Source organism: Daucus carota, chromosome 4 (genome assembly GCF_001625215.2).
Source record: "Daucus carota subsp. sativus chromosome 4, DH1 v3.0, whole genome shotgun sequence".
Taxonomy (NCBI): Eukaryota; Viridiplantae; Streptophyta; class Magnoliopsida; order Apiales; family Apiaceae; genus Daucus; species Daucus carota.
In genome coordinates, this window is record NC_030384.2 from 35,238,128 (window position 1) to 35,253,234 (window position 15,107).

The 15,107-nt window shown below is 34.8% G+C and overlaps 2 protein-coding genes across 3 annotated transcripts; both read left to right on the forward strand.

The window, feature by feature from the left end:
* Positions 1-2,854: 2,854 nt before the first annotated feature.
* Positions 2,855-7,378, forward strand: LOC108219097 (VIN3-like protein 2). Of its 2 annotated transcripts, none has more exons than XM_017392372.2 (5): positions 2,855-3,062; positions 3,179-3,239; positions 4,379-5,057; positions 5,491-5,810; positions 6,047-7,378. In XM_017392372.2, exons 2-5 carry the CDS (start codon positions 3,221-3,223, stop codon positions 7,216-7,218), a joined length of 2,190 nt encoding a protein of 729 aa, XP_017247861.1. In that variant the 5' UTR covers positions 2,855-3,062; positions 3,179-3,220; the 3' UTR covers positions 7,219-7,378. The 2 variants fall into 2 exon arrangements, with proteins under 2 accessions (XP_017247861.1, XP_017247860.1); XM_017392371.2 differs by having other exon boundaries at positions 2,872-3,054.
* Positions 7,379-11,629: 4,251 nt separating this feature from the next.
* On the forward strand, positions 11,630-14,523 carry LOC108216379 (probable receptor-like serine/threonine-protein kinase At5g57670). The gene is made up of 7 exons (XM_017389133.2): positions 11,630-12,178; positions 12,282-12,536; positions 12,634-12,791; positions 12,880-12,959; positions 13,074-13,209; positions 13,485-13,634; positions 14,253-14,523. The coding sequence occupies exons 1-7, from the start codon at positions 11,842-11,844 to the stop codon at positions 14,397-14,399; spliced, it is 1,263 nt and encodes a 420-aa protein (XP_017244622.1). The 5' UTR covers positions 11,630-11,841; the 3' UTR covers positions 14,400-14,523.
* Positions 14,524-15,107: the final 584 nt, after the last annotated feature.

The following is a 15,107-nucleotide window of genomic DNA, read 5'->3' on the forward strand; positions in this document are numbered from 1 at the left end:
TATTTTTTTTTTTTTAGATAAAGTATGATAATGAATTTCATGATAGTCTCTCGTAAAAATTGAAAAGTAATTTTCCCAAAAATACAAGAGGGTTTGCTTTTTCTAAAAACAACTTTAAACACTTTTCAATTTATCTAACAATTTTTAACCTATTTTTAAGCAAGATTTGCAACAACAATATATCAAAGCGACATGATAATTACAATAATTTAACAAATCCTATGGTCAGGAGTGCGGACCGCTTTGCTATCATTCTAAAGGGAAAAAATAGAATCCAAGATTAAATGATTTAATTGATTTTGGCCATACGAAAGTTGCATTTACCATTTTATTTTATAAATAAAAACTTTCATTTCATAAGAAAAAATTAAAATAAATTATACAAATATACGATTAATATATTTTAAATTCCATGTTAAAAATCAAGGTGTCTATTGACAGGGAGTACTGCTTATTTTCTTTCTTCTTTTTGATAAAGGAAGTACTGCTATTTATAATCCTGCATATCACTCCTCCGTCTCAATTTATCTATCTTATTTGATTTATACATGAATTTGAAAATTGAAAAAATACATTTTAGAGTAGAATAAATATAAATTCTAATAATATATTTTTCATAATTTTCTTTAATTATTTTATACATGTCTCAGTCAAAATTTGGTCAAATTGATCATAAAAAATTAAATAATAGAGATAAATTGGGACGAAAAGACTGTTATTGTGCGGTGCGGCGTGCCATATATCATCACTCCGCAGAGTGCTATTCCTTTTTCCCCCGAGGCCTAAACTTTCCCGAGGAGTCCATAAAGTGTTATTAAGAGGTGGTAGTACCAATATACTTCCAGGGATCTACACCGGGAATGCACGTCCGAAAGTTGTACTCCCTCCGTCTCATTTTAACTGCTTTTGACTTTTTTACACGTATTTTAAGATGTTAAAAAAATTACATCTAAACATGATTATTTTTTATAAAATTTATATCAAATAAAAGTTTAGAGTCTAAACTTTTATTTGATATAAGAATTGAAATTTTTTATTAAGTGTAGATATTGTTTTTTTACACCTCAATATACGTGTTAAAAAGTCAAACATCAGTTAAAATGGGACAGAGGGAGTATAATTATACTCCCTCCGTCCCAGTGAATTGTATACAGTTTCCTTTTTGGGACGTCCCATCAATTGTATACATTCCAAAACTAGTAAACTTTTATAATATAAAATATCATTACACCAACTACTTTCCTCCACTATCTCTATTCTATAATAATATAAACACTATTACACCCACTACTTTCCTCCACTATCTCAAATCTATTACTCCCTCCGTCCCTTTTTACTTGTCCCTTTTGAAAAAATAACGCATCTTAAGAAAATGTTAGGTGTATATCTTGTTTTCATACATATCCCTAATAAATGTAATGAATTAGATAGAGTTGTGTATATATATATGCTAGTCAAACATTGGAAGTTGTTATATTTTGAAAAAACATACAAAAAGTTGCTTTGAAAAGAGAAGTGGACAAGTAATTTGGGACAATTTTTTTTTTCAAAAGGGACATGTAAAAAGGGACGGAGGGAGTATTAAATATAAATGGGTCCCACCACTGTACCCACTTTTCATCTAACTTTACTCATTTCTTATCCAATTTCTTGGTCTCCGTGTCCCAACCATTTGTATATAAATGATTGGGACGGAGGGAGTATCGATTTTTCTATGGTGTGCCCATGGGCACATGCTAAGCGCGGAAAATTATTGTGTGCTTGGATTATTTTGGTTGGCTCCTATCTCATGAGTCATGATAATGGTGGACCCCCTGCAAATACACCAACCACACCAATCAAAATCCCCAAATACAAAAATTTCCGCACTTAGCATGTGCTCATGGGCACACACTAGCTAAACCGTAATTATACATCACGACTCGTTCACGTCCATAAAGTTGTATAATAATTGCCTAATTGGTTACAGGCGACTGAATGAGACATTATTTCTTTTTAATTCCGGTTTCACTAAAAAGAACAAAAGATTTAACTCTGAAGATATTCGAAACTAGTGATAAATTATTTTAATCACCACTTTTTCCTCACTGCTATCGACATTAAATTACCGTGAAGGAATATGTTTGCTGCGATGAAAAAGTGGCTTATTTGTATGAGGCGGCATAATTGGTGATCGACAACCAATAAGTGACGTGATTTAAAATAATTGAGTAACCATCTCCGGCTCCATTTGAAATTTGATAAGCATAAAGATGATATGGACATAATATTTTAGATAAGGTGATTATGTTAGATGTATGAATGGATAACGGTGTCCTAACTGAACCCAAGTTAGATAATTAGGTAATTTCAGTGAAACTAAAATTCATTGTAATAAAAAGACTTTAAATTACTAGATTTTGAATCAAAAATTAAATTAAAAATCAAACTATGAAAAATTAAAACATAATTCCGTAATTACTTGTCACTTTGACTTTTTACACGTAACTTAAGATGAGTAAAAAAACATAATTCCGCACATTATTTTTAAATTTATTTTTTGAATAAAAATATAAACTATAAACTTTAATTAAGAAAAAGAAAATTTTAAAAATAATAAGTATAAGTATGTTTTTTAATCACCCCTGACGTAGCTAATATTTTTTAGGAGTCTCCCGTAGAATTATTTAAATTATCTAGATGCACGAGCTTCATAGCGTTCACTTAACAATTATGGCGCAGAAAAAATGGGCGGTGGAGAACACAAACAACAAAAGAAAAGAAATGTATGCAAGTGTGGGCGATGTCTACACACAAAAAATGTATGTATAATGTATGTATGTATGCAAGCAGGAGTAAAAAACAAAGAAAGATGACATGCAACCGCTTTTGCCCCTCTCATATATCACCATGGTCTCCCTCTCTTCCTCTCTTTTCTTTTATCCCCTCTCTCTCTCTCTCTCTCTCTCTCTCTCTCTCTCAAAAGAGAGATAGAAAGCTAGACTAAAAAGATGCCCGAGTCTCCCATTCGGTTGATTTAGAACCCCTCAAGATTTCGTAGATTCCCCATCACAGGTACATATGTATGTAACTCTTTTCTTGCACATCTTCTATATGTTTTCCCTGTTCCCATTTGTAATAATATCGAATAAATATATCCGATGTCGAATGTAACTGTGTCTTGTTCTTGGTAATGTAGAGAGAGACCGCTGAAGTTTTTAGTTTGGTAATAATATTATCCATGGATCCTGCTTCTAAGGGTAAGTCTGTCTTTCCCTTTTCTTTTCTGTATCGATGTTTTCGCCATGCTCATTCCGTGATTTTGAAGCTAACTTGAAGCTCATGATGTTTTTTTGATGGATCTGTTAGGCCTCTTTTGTGCTTGCTTGGTTTTATATTAAACTGCATTTTGTTAATTGATAGGAGTAAATTAGATGGCACCTTTGTTTGGTTGTTTAATTTACATCTCAATTATTTCTGAGCCTGAGTTGCATGATCAGCTATATCTTATCTTATGTCTCTATATATTAATGCATATGTGATCTTTAAAGGTGCTAGTTGTGTGTCATTAAGCATTTTTAATTGAATGGTAATGTCTTGTTTATGTGTTTTTATGTGTGCCTAATAGTATTGTTGACTTTTAATGAAGCTCTTACCTAATGCAATTATTCATCCCCCTCTTTGTCAAGAAGTGACTAAAGTGAGCCAATCGCAACATCTACTTGTACAATTTTTTTATAAATGTGTGTGCGTAAATTATTTTGATCTATAACAGCTGACCTACTTTTCCAGATTGCTGCTGCATTATACTTGACTCTGTCCTATTGGTATTGTTGGGTGTCTTTATCATTTTGGTCAAATGCTTCAAGTATCTATAACGGTTGCATGTATACTTTGTGATCGTGGTTTCTGCGGTGACATGCAGAAAACAAAAGCGCTTCCACATTTATAACCGATCCAAATTCAAGACCTGCATACTGCTAATATGATGTAGTGGAGATAAGAAACTTGTTAACATATAAAGTTTATGATATACTTAGGCCTTCCTCCTACCACTTCGTGAACTCAGGAGATCTAGAACAGAACTCTACTGGGATTCATGGTTGTTAATTAACTGTCATTCTAGATTTTTAGTTACAGTTTTATTTTCTATGATAGGTTTTCTCTCAGGGCTTGTGACTCAGAACGATACGCAGATCAGCAAAGACTGAAAGAATATTTAATCAATTTAATTATTAGATAATTAATGTAATACAGAGATAATCTCCCGTTTGTGTGTCTTTTTTGCTATAAATTCTATATTAAGTTATGGTAATTTCTCGGAGGATTCCTGTCTCTAATATGCTAGACTTGTTTAAAATCAAATTATAGAAATGTCTTTTATTCCCTTAAATTTCAGGATCTTTGCTCGACCAATCCAAATCCAGTAACTTAAGCCTAGCACAAAAGAGGGAGCTTGTATATGAATTGTCAACATGGGAAGATGGTGCTGCAGAGTTGCTCCACTCGTGGAGCCGCCATGAAATTTTAGAAATCCTATGTGCGGAAATTGGTAAAGAAAGGAAATACACTGGCCTGACAAAATTGAAGATTATAGAGAACCTCCTGAAAGTGGTCTCTGAAAAGAATTCTCATAATCACGGCTCCATAAATCACATTGGACCTGAACCTTCAGCAACAACTGGTCAAAGAAGTGCTAAACGACAGAAGAAAACTGATCATCCAGATAGTAAACCAGTTGCAGAAAACAAGGTGTCAATCATTGCCAGTAATGATGATTTAGGTGACACTGTATTGTGCAAAAATATAGCTTGCAGAGCTAAAATAAGTCGAGGAGATGCATTCTGCAGACGGTGTTCATGCTGTGTCTGTTATCAGTATGATGATAACAAAGATCCGAGCTTGTGGCTAACCTGTAGTTCAGAGCATCCATTTCCAGGTAAATCATGTGGTATGTCAAGTCATCTTGAATGTGCTTTGAAGCATGAAAAATCTGGTATACTCAAGAAAGAGAAGGACGTTGGACTTGATGGAAATTTTTATTGTTTATCGTGTGGGAAAGTGAATGATTTGATCGAGTAAGTTCCAAGTTCTGCTATTCCTTCAAATATTTATTTTCATATCGAACAGTATGTTACTCTTGTGTGGAGAATTATATTATATATAATAACATGAAAATTCTTTCCAACTATGGTTCTGGAACTTCCCAATTTTGATTTCTTGGCTTTTTGACATGTTTACTAGCACATAATCTTGTTAAATTTGCAGTTCATGTGGGTTAAAAAGTTTTTGATATTGATGTTTGCAAGCATATTGTTTCTCTGTTTTTGCTGCAGTTACTCTAATGATAGTAGAAACGATAGGAACATAATTTACTGTTAAGCAAAAATATTGAAAGGGAAAAGAAATGGTGTTCTTTGTAGTCATAATTCGATGGTGTCTTTAATTTCATTATAATGTGGTATTTTTGATGCAGTAAGCTAAGCAAAACTGTTTTTGGTGTATTTGTAGATGTTGGAGAAAACAGATGATAAGAGCAAGAGACACCAGGCGGGTTGACATTTTGTGTCACCGTATTTCCTTAAGCCACAAGCTTCTTACAGGTACGAAACACTACCAGAAGCTTTATGAGATTGTGGACGAAGCAATAAAGAAACTGGAAGCAGATGTCGGCCCCTTTTCTGGTGTACCTGTGAAGCAGGCCAGGGGTATTGTCAATAGACTCTCTTCAGGCCCAGAAATTCAAAGACTTTGCTCCTCAGCTATTGAGACACTGGACCTGATTCTTTCTGGCACAGGTTTTGAAGTGTCATCTGATCTGGCAGTTCAAGGTAACTATAATTTTTTCTAATATCTTCTGCACCAAGAAATAGGATTCCATTATTTTATCAGTTATAGATATTTATTATGTAGTAGGAAAAAGACTGCGTTTGTACGAATGGTTGTCCAGTCCTCTTGAGTTGTTACATGTTTCCATGGTGTTATGTATATGCTAATTCAGGTTATGCTGCCAATTCTAAACGAATCAGTATAATTTCAGCTGTTAACAGTTATTATATGTTTGTAGAATCCCACCCGGTAGCTCCAGATATCAGATTTGAAGATATCAGCACCTCATCAGTTAATGTGATTATCAGCTATGAAGATCCACCTGTTGGAAAGATGTCTGGCTATACTATGTGGCATCGCAAGGTAGACGAACTGGACTATCAAGCAGAACCAACCTGTACACTGTTTGAACCAAATGCCAGGTTTTCATTATCAGGTCTATCTCCGGCCACGCCTTATATTTTTAAGGTGGTTTTCTTTGATGACAACAAGAAGTTAAGAACAATTGAAGTTCAGATGCAAACATGCAGTGATGTTGTCCCAAATTCCAAGGGCATAGAAGAAGAAAGAAGTCTTAGTCCAACAACAAATGGCAGCAGCCTTTCTAATCCTTCATCAGTTGAAGATGAAAGTAATCATAATGTTAAATCCTGCATGAATGAGAATGCAAAAGAAAGGTATGTGTATGTTCCTGCTGCGGATAATAACAACTCAAAGATATCATTTACTGGGGGCCTAGACTGTAATGCAATGGATCAGAGAGGACCTCAGGCAGTACCAGTGTCTGTGCAAAATGAGGAACACACAATGGCAAAAATTAACTCAAGGCCAGATTTCGTGAATCTTGAGGACAGGCACTCACCAGAACGGCAGAACACTGAGGTGACAAGCCCGAGAAATGGAACAAACACACTTGTACAAAGTGACACGGAGTTGCCACAGTCTGCACATAGTTCAGATGCTGGCTTACCCGATACTCCATGCAAGTTGGAAAACTTTAAAGACGGGGTGGCAAGAAGCAGCAGACCTGCACTAAGCAAGGATCTTGATAAAGGTTCTGGAGAGGAAGAGAACCGAGAGGATGGTGGCTCAGTTAAGAAAAGGAGTGCAGGAAGAAGAAATGAGAAATGTACAGAAGATAATGATAAGGATTTTGGGTACTATGTGAAGGTAATCAGATGGTTGGAGTGCGAGGGGCACATTGAGAAGAGCTTCCGGCAGAAGTTTCTGACTTGGTATGGCCTAAGAGCTACTCCTGAGCAACTTAGGGTTGTAAAGGTCTTTGTTGATACACTTGTCGAAGATCCATCATCTCTTGCAGGGCAGCTTGTTGACACTTTCTCCGAAATTATATCCAACAAGTGTCCTCCTACAGCTCCCATGGGGTTATGCCTCAGGCTTTTTCATTGACAGATAAGATTCTTTGGTAATAAGTTTATTAAATTCTTCATTGTTTCTTTAGACTATCATCCTTCACATTGATAGCGGCTCTGTCAGGTATAGATATTACTTTTATTGTTATCAAAGTCTTAAATAATGCAAGAGCTTGAATGCATGTAATGTTAAATAATGCCAAACTAAGGAACTTACTGTATTTCACACACAAATAGATGAGCCAAGCTTATGCTAAATACCACTGTGGATCTGTGGTTGATTATGCTATTAGCTTTACGCGGACTTAATGATTAAAAATTTAAAATTAGTTGATCATTAGGTGTCGGTAATATTAAAGATTCGATCACTAGATTTTCTTTAGTTCTGATACCATATATATCAGCTTAGGGGTTGTTTAGCTGGATTATGTATCATAAATCTCATGTTAAGCAAAAGCAAGACATAAATATGCTGACTTCTGGTACAAATGATGGACTGGACAAGGAACTGGTGGTAATCAAGTTTTGATTAGCATGCTGAATGTTGCAATATTGTTGGACCCCATGGCAAATAATGCTTGTAATTATGTTCTCTTTTAATCCTGGAAAAGTCTAAAAGCATTGAAAGAAGTATCTGCTCAATATTGATTTTATATTTTAATCACTTTACTTTATCTGTGACCTTGTGAGAAATGGCTAAGAAACCAAACTTGAAAGGCCTCACAACACTTTCTAACACATCGGATCCCCAACCTCCTTAAAACCACTGCACTCCTTACCAATCACACCTTATCCAGGCCACCACTGTTGTCCTTTCTAGTCACAAGGTTTATGCTAAAGTATGGTATAAGCTGGGGAGTGAACGAGCGAATTTCGAGTTATTCGAGTGCGGCTCGTAAAATATTTTAATTTAACTTGACATTAATCGAATTGCAAACTCGAGCTATTTGAGAAGCTAATCAAACGTTAAAATACAAGAATAACATCCGTAAAAGTCACAAAAAAGTTGATAGCACATGAGTATTATAAAAAATATTCTTTAAAACACTTATTAAAGTTGTAAACAATGTTTTATTCAAATATATAAATGAATTTTTAAATATAGTAGATTGTTACGGGTTTGAAAGTGTGAAAAAGTTAAAGTTTAAATGATTATTTTTAGTCATTTACTTAAGTTCTATTTAAAATTTATTCAAAAAAAAAAAGGTTCTATATAAAATTTAATTAAGTGAATGCTGTAATTTAAAATACAAGAGCACCACCTGTAAATTAGAACTAGAAAAAATAAACAATATGAGAAAGTCCAAACTAAAAGAGTATTTTAAAGCCTACGTATTCAATCGAGCCGAGCCGAACTTGATGCGTTCGAGCTTTTCTCCTCATTATATAAAATCGATTCGAGCTTTTCAGTGGAGTTTGGATATATCGAGTTTTTGTTGAGTCAAGCTTTAATTTTGAAATTTACGAGTCTGCTGAACTCGAACTCGAGTCCAAACTATTTACTCGAACTTGAACTCGAGTTACTCAGACTTAGGCTCGTCTATGGTCGACTAGTCCAAACATTTCTTGTGCAGTTGTGACATTACCATTAATTTTGTAATGATCTGTCGTAAGATTTTGATCTCCTGTTGGCATCTAGTAGATTCAGCTATATTGCTTGGAACTTAATTCCTCAAAGTTGTTCGCTCTGAAGGATTCAGCTGCAGGGACGAGAAAACTTTCTCAAAAGTGATCAAATGCTCACTGCATGTAGGTAATCCTCCATAGAATGTAGTTCATTTAATTGCATTATTGTTATGTTTATGTTGCTGCTCATCAAGTCAATCCTGTTTCTATGTGTGTGATAAGACATCGAACCCGGTCCTATCTTTTACCTCTTTCAGAAGAGTAGATTGATAAAAAAGTTTTTCTGTTTCGTATACTATGATCACTTCAGTGTAAATCTTTCTTCATTTTGTTTACAAGGATCGCATATTCAAGCTAAAAATTTATTCATCTGGACTGGAGAATTCATTATACAGTTGGAAGAAGACATTTTAAAAACTATGCATTCGGATTTGTTAGCTGTCGTGATTTATGTTATTTAAAATAGGATGTCGCATCACATATCTTTCCTTTACTGTTAGTGATATATCAAACCAAAGAATTCAATTTTCTACTTTGGCTATGTTGGTGTTCCTGAGCGAGTTAAAGAATTTAGGTTATCTGTTTTTTAGCATTTGTTTAAATTGTTTGTGTACATTAGGTTTTTTTATAAAGAGAAAACCTTCGTCCCAGGTGCATCTGGAAATTGAGTGCACAAAGAAGTGTCCAAATGCATAAATCTGGCGTTTGGCGTTTGATAACATCAACCAAGCTCAATGCATGCCTTGTGTCATTCAGCTTTGCTTTTGTTAGAATATAATATGATCATGGTAAGCCCTTCTCCTCCTTCCTACATATCGAGTTTTGAGAGAATTGTTCACTTAACATGGTATCAGAGCGGTAAAACTCCAAATAAGCTCTCATCCCAATACCTCGAGATTTTGAGAGAATTTATTTAGAAGTATTAGCCTATATAAGGAAGGCCTTGTAGGCCTGACCTTGAACAGGGGCCTGTGTCCAACACAAGAGATCGGTGAAAGGGAAGTGAAAAAAATTAAAAACCTATAGATAAAGTGGGAGGTGTGGTTGAGACTTGAGAGTAAAACTGGGTAAGAATTTAATAAAACAACTCTGAATGGCAATTCAATCAACTACTATCACAGATTCACAGTGTTCTCATTCAGAACTTAATCACTTTTGGGTCAACATCATTCAGCCTGTTTCTTGTTGCAAATAAAGACCCCCCTCCCTCTCCCCCTCCCACGCCCTGAAAGAGGCAAGGGAGGGTGCCTTTATTTATTGTAAGGTATTTGTATTTGTAGGGCTCTTCCACTGTTCCATTTCCACAGTCGGCTCCGAAATACAACTCTTCCGTACACTGTTCTATAGCAAATATATTAAAGGCCAGCAATTCATTGTGGTGTTCTTAATGAATTTGCATTATTTGACATGGGGAACGAATACAACATGTTTGGTAATAAAAACTAAATGCACGAGTTTCGTACTTTAGAGCAGAAACCTAGAGGAACATGCTCTGATTTCCCCAGAAAATAGTGGCCATAATACTTTCACACTGTCAAATAAACAGATTCCATTAAAACATATAGGATCGCCGAAATACTCGAGCAAGATGTTAGAATATAATATGATTATGCTATAGCCTCTTTTCAATATCTTGAGATTTTGATAGAATTGTTCACTTAACATGATATCAGAGGCTCGTAAAAGAATCGGGTTCGACTTCCGGCGACTCTCAACATTCTCATAATTAATTATATACATGTAGGCAGAATTATGTCCCAAGAGGGAATGCTAGAATATAATATGATTTTGATAAGCACTCCTTTCAATATTTTGAGGTTTTGGAAGAATTTATCAGTTAACATGAGTTACACGACGCGAAAACAATTTAAGTTTACACCTAATAGATGCTTAGATCCTGGATTGACTTGACTTATTCTTGTAATATATTTTACAATTTTATAAAAAAGTCAATGACTATCAAAGGAACTCAAGAAATAGAAAATCATACTCTAAAATAAACAAGACATAGCTTTGTTGTGTGAACATGGAATAAAACTGGTCTGAAAAATTCTGAGTCCTTATCCCTTGTGAAGAAACATAGCAATGCTTTTTTATTTTATATATTCTATAATTCCTTGGCTTAAAATGGAAAAGGAATATATACCTGTCACACAAAAGACGGATGGAATAATGTGATTGCTAAGGCCTCAGGCCAAGTATATAACAAAAGAACTTCCCATTTCTCTTGTTTTTTATCCCCAACTGATCCAACAAAGCTGCTCAACTCAAACCACACTCAAAATGAGAAAGAACAAGAGGTAGAGGTCATTCGAATCATTCATCATTGAGGGGTCAATCTTCCCTGATGAGAACAAAGACAAGCAAATTGAGACAAAAATAGTTGACAAGTTAGTTCCAACTTAAACTTCATCGATTTTTTTTCTAACCACTCACTAATCCGCTTGGGGAATGATCTCGGCTTTCATATAATTTTAATATTTTAAACGTAAATATGATATGATCCTAGCACCTTGACATTTAAGGAATTTGCATCTTAATATACTTTTGATTTTATACTAACCACTCACTTGATTTGCTTGGCAAACGATCCAGACAATTTTAAACGCAAATATGATCTGATCCTAACACCTTGACATTTCAACGGAATTTCCATCTTAAGATACTTTTGATTTTATATATGAATTAAAGCAGTATTACATTAGAAAGAACAATAGATTTTTTAATGTTATCCGTGATTCCGACCGGATGAAATTAAAAAAAAGTATACTTTATATTCCAAATACAGCTGTTATATTCATTTCTCTTCTATTTCTCATCAGTATGCTTATTTTTACTCTCTTTATTCTTAAGACTCTGCAGCACACCACAAATTTCAGCAGAGACAAAGACAATATATATACTCCTAATCAATTTACCAGTCCTATATAGAGACCTCAAGTCTCCAAGAAGGCTTGTAGTGTTGTAGTCATATTATACCTTGTTCTCTGTCCCCAGGTGTTACATTTTCTTTATAAAGTTGTGAAAAATAACTATGAGATACATTCGGACCGGAAGCTTCAAAAGACTGTTCTCCAGCAAGCGTCAAAGCTTTGATAATAAAGAAGATGAAGAAGGAATGGCGAAGATGTGTAGTCTTTCTAATGACCAACAAGAGAATAACGAAAGCTTCAACAGTAGTACTGGTAGTCCAAAATCTAGAAGATATAGCCGCACCTCAAGTTTTAGGAGACTCTTTTCTATCAAGCCTAGAAGCTCAGATTATTCAAATGATCAAGAAGAGGAATACAATGACGGAAACTTTCAGAGAAGGACTTGGAAGAACTTCACTTTTCAACAAGTCTTTCGCGCAACCAATGGTTTTGCCTCAGGTTTTACTTCCTCTCTGCTCTTCTTTTTGTTAGATTTTGAGCTTGTGCTTTGTTTTTTTTATATAAAAGGTATATTGGTTGTGATAAATGGTTTTTTCTGCAGATAATTTGGTAGGGAAAGGAGGGTATGCGGAGGTTTATAAAGGAGTGCTAGAAGATGGACAGGAAATAGCTGTAAAACGATTGACAAAGGTATCAAATGATGAGAGGAAAGAGAAGGAGTTCTTGACAGAGATCGGAACACTTGGTCACGTTAACCATCCGAATGTGTTATCACTTTTAGGTTGTTGCATTGATAATGGGTTATATCTAGTTTTCCAGTTTTCGTCTAGAGGTTCTGTTGCTTCTCTTATCCATGGTATGTGATCTTCATTTATTTCCTTTCCTCATTCAAACTTTTTGTTCTTTTAGGTTTTTTTTTCAGATTCTGATTTTTACTGTTTTACTTCTTAAAGATGAGAATTCACCAACAATGGATTGGAAATCAAGGTACAAAATTTGTGTTGAAACTGCCCTAGGTCTTCATTATTTGCACAAAGTATGTCCGAGAAGAATAATTCATAGAGACATCAAGACTTCCAATGTTTTGGTTACTGCAGATTTTAGACCCCAGGTAGCTTGATTACAGAACAAAAATACCAGGTTTTCCAGCATAAGATGCTGATCTGAAAATTATAGTCTTGTAACTTAATGCTTTACAGATATCAGATTTTGGATTGGCAAAATGGCTTCCATCACAGTGGACTCATCATTCAATAGTTCCTATAGAAGGCACATTTGGGTATGTAACTTTTTATATTTTGATTTATATTAATGAAATGTAATTTTAAGAAAGAAATCAACTCCAATGTCAGAAGTACTAAAGGATTAATGTAGCCTTCATATCATAATTTAGGCATTTAGCACCGGAGTATTTCATGCACGGGTTTGTGGATGAGAAGACTGATGTATTTGCGTTTGGTGTCCTCTTGCTCGAGATTATATCTGGCAAGAAACCAGTTGATGGCTCACACCAAAGTTTACATAGCTGGGTAAATGGATTTACTTGGCAACAAATATATGTCAATTACTTGCACCATTTAAAGTTTTATTGCATTTTCATGATTGAAGGAGGAGCCACAAATTAGGCGCCATGTGATTTCCATTTCCAATGTTTAACCCGCAAAATAATAAGTATCAAATGATTGAATTGTTTAGGAAATTCCAAACCCCACTAAAGAATTGGCTTTTCTTGTTTGCACGATAGGGCTGCCTGGTGCTTGCAATTAAATGTGCTATATATCTAATGTCATTTGTAATTTTATAGGCAAAACCTATATTGAACCAAGGGGACAATGGGAAGTTGGTGGATCCAAGACTCGAAGGTGCATATAATACCAAGCAGCTCAACAGGCTTGCATTTGCAGCATCTCTCTGCATACGCAAATCTTCCAAGTGGCGACCAATCATGAGCGAGGTACCAAATTACCAGTCCTTTCTCTTCAGTCTGATGTTTCGTCAAAAATTATATTCCACTGAAATTGAGGAACCTCTGAGAGCAAAATTCTATCTTCTGGTAGTTTTGCAGAATATTTGAGTCCTGCAGAGTAAATTACGGTTAACAACTAACCTGACTAGAATTATTTTAAGTTTCCGGATAAGGACTGCGATGTCATATCAAATTTGTGTCCTTGCCCTGATAAAATTAATTAGTGACAATATTTAAAGTTTGAACAGGCAAGTGCTCATTTCTGACCAGACTAATTGTGATTAGATAAATGCAGCCAGATTAAGATACTCTAATTTTTTTGTCGGTAAAGACTTCATGTATCTTTTTTCACCCATGAGGACAAAAACTAGGATTTGGATCTTTACAACTTTCCAAAAGCCATCAGGATTATCTCACTGTTTTGCTTAACCACCTTTATTCCATCCTAACTACCATATACTAAAATCACCTTTTTCTCAGTGTTTTGCTTGCTTGTTTATTATTCCAAGGACTAGAATAACTTTACTTTTAAAATGGAAAATCAAATTCTTAATTGCTGAATTATTATGACTAATTATTGGTTGCTTTGTGATATAAAATTGACAGGTTCTGCAAGTAATGCTAATGGAAGGAGAAATCGATAAAGAGAGGTGGAAAATTCCAAAAGAGGAGGAGGAGGATGAGGTTTGGAGTTTAGAAGATCTTGAATGCGAGTGTGATAGCGCATTCTCATCTCTGTCACTGACAAATTAATATTAGCTAGGAATTCTTAAAACTCAGAGTTTCAGTTCGTACTTTTGTCGACATACATGTAAACTGAAATAAATATGTCTGGCTGTAAAGAGTTTTGTTTGATGAATAAATTTTTGCCAACTCACTCTTTATGCATGTTATTCTGAGCCTGCAACAGGGGAAGTAGCCTGGCTTTGTTGGTCTGTTGGAACTCTTCTGATTTTTAGCACGAATTTAATTTTTTTTTTAAATATAAATCGGCACTGTAGTGACAAGTTGTATACAATTCCAAAAATGTTGCACTGGAGATTGAGAACTGGTTATGGATTTTACGCAATCTATAATCAATTATAATGTTGATGAAATAGTTGTGTAGAGATGATCACAGGATCAATAATTGAAACAGTATAGTTAAGGCTCGTGTGTTCATTGCTTTGTAGAAGTTATTATCAGACGCCCCACAAAGATTGAATGAAACTCCCACTTGTCTCTTTTTATTAATGGAATATTTATATTTATAAAAGAGTACACAGATTTTGTTCAGATGAAACACATCTTCACAATTGCCTTGCAGACACACTGAGTGAGACCTGCAATCTGCATTGTCATTTTATATCAGTTGCTAAGGTTTTATAGTTCTAGTTCTGGTTGTAATTTCCGGACCAAACAAAACATACTCAGTATGATTTGCTCAAGTAGGTAGGGGATCGAAGGATATGGGTAATTATT

What these genes read in the sequence shown, in the direction of transcription:
- LOC108216379 (XM_017389133.2), top strand. Translation starts at nt 11,842, where the DNA reads ATGAGATACATTCGGACCGGAAGCTTCAAAAGACTGTTCTCCAGCAAG. An exon ending in AACCAATGGTTTTGCCTCAG is followed by an intron (nt 12,179 to 12,281) that starts GTTTTACTTCCT and finishes TTTTTTCTGCAG; the next exon opens with ATAATTTGGTAGGGAAAGGA. An exon ending in GGCGACCAATCATGAGCGAG is followed by an intron (nt 13,635 to 14,252) that starts GTACCAAATTAC and finishes TAAAATTGACAG; the next exon opens with GTTCTGCAAGTAATGCTAAT.
- LOC108219097 (XM_017392372.2), top strand. An exon ending in AAAGTGAATGATTTGATCGA is followed by an intron (nt 5,058 to 5,490) that starts GTAAGTTCCAAG and finishes GTGTATTTGTAG; the next exon opens with ATGTTGGAGAAAACAGATGA. An exon ending in ATCTGATCTGGCAGTTCAAG is followed by an intron (nt 5,811 to 6,046) that starts GTAACTATAATT and finishes ATATGTTTGTAG; the next exon opens with AATCCCACCCGGTAGCTCCA.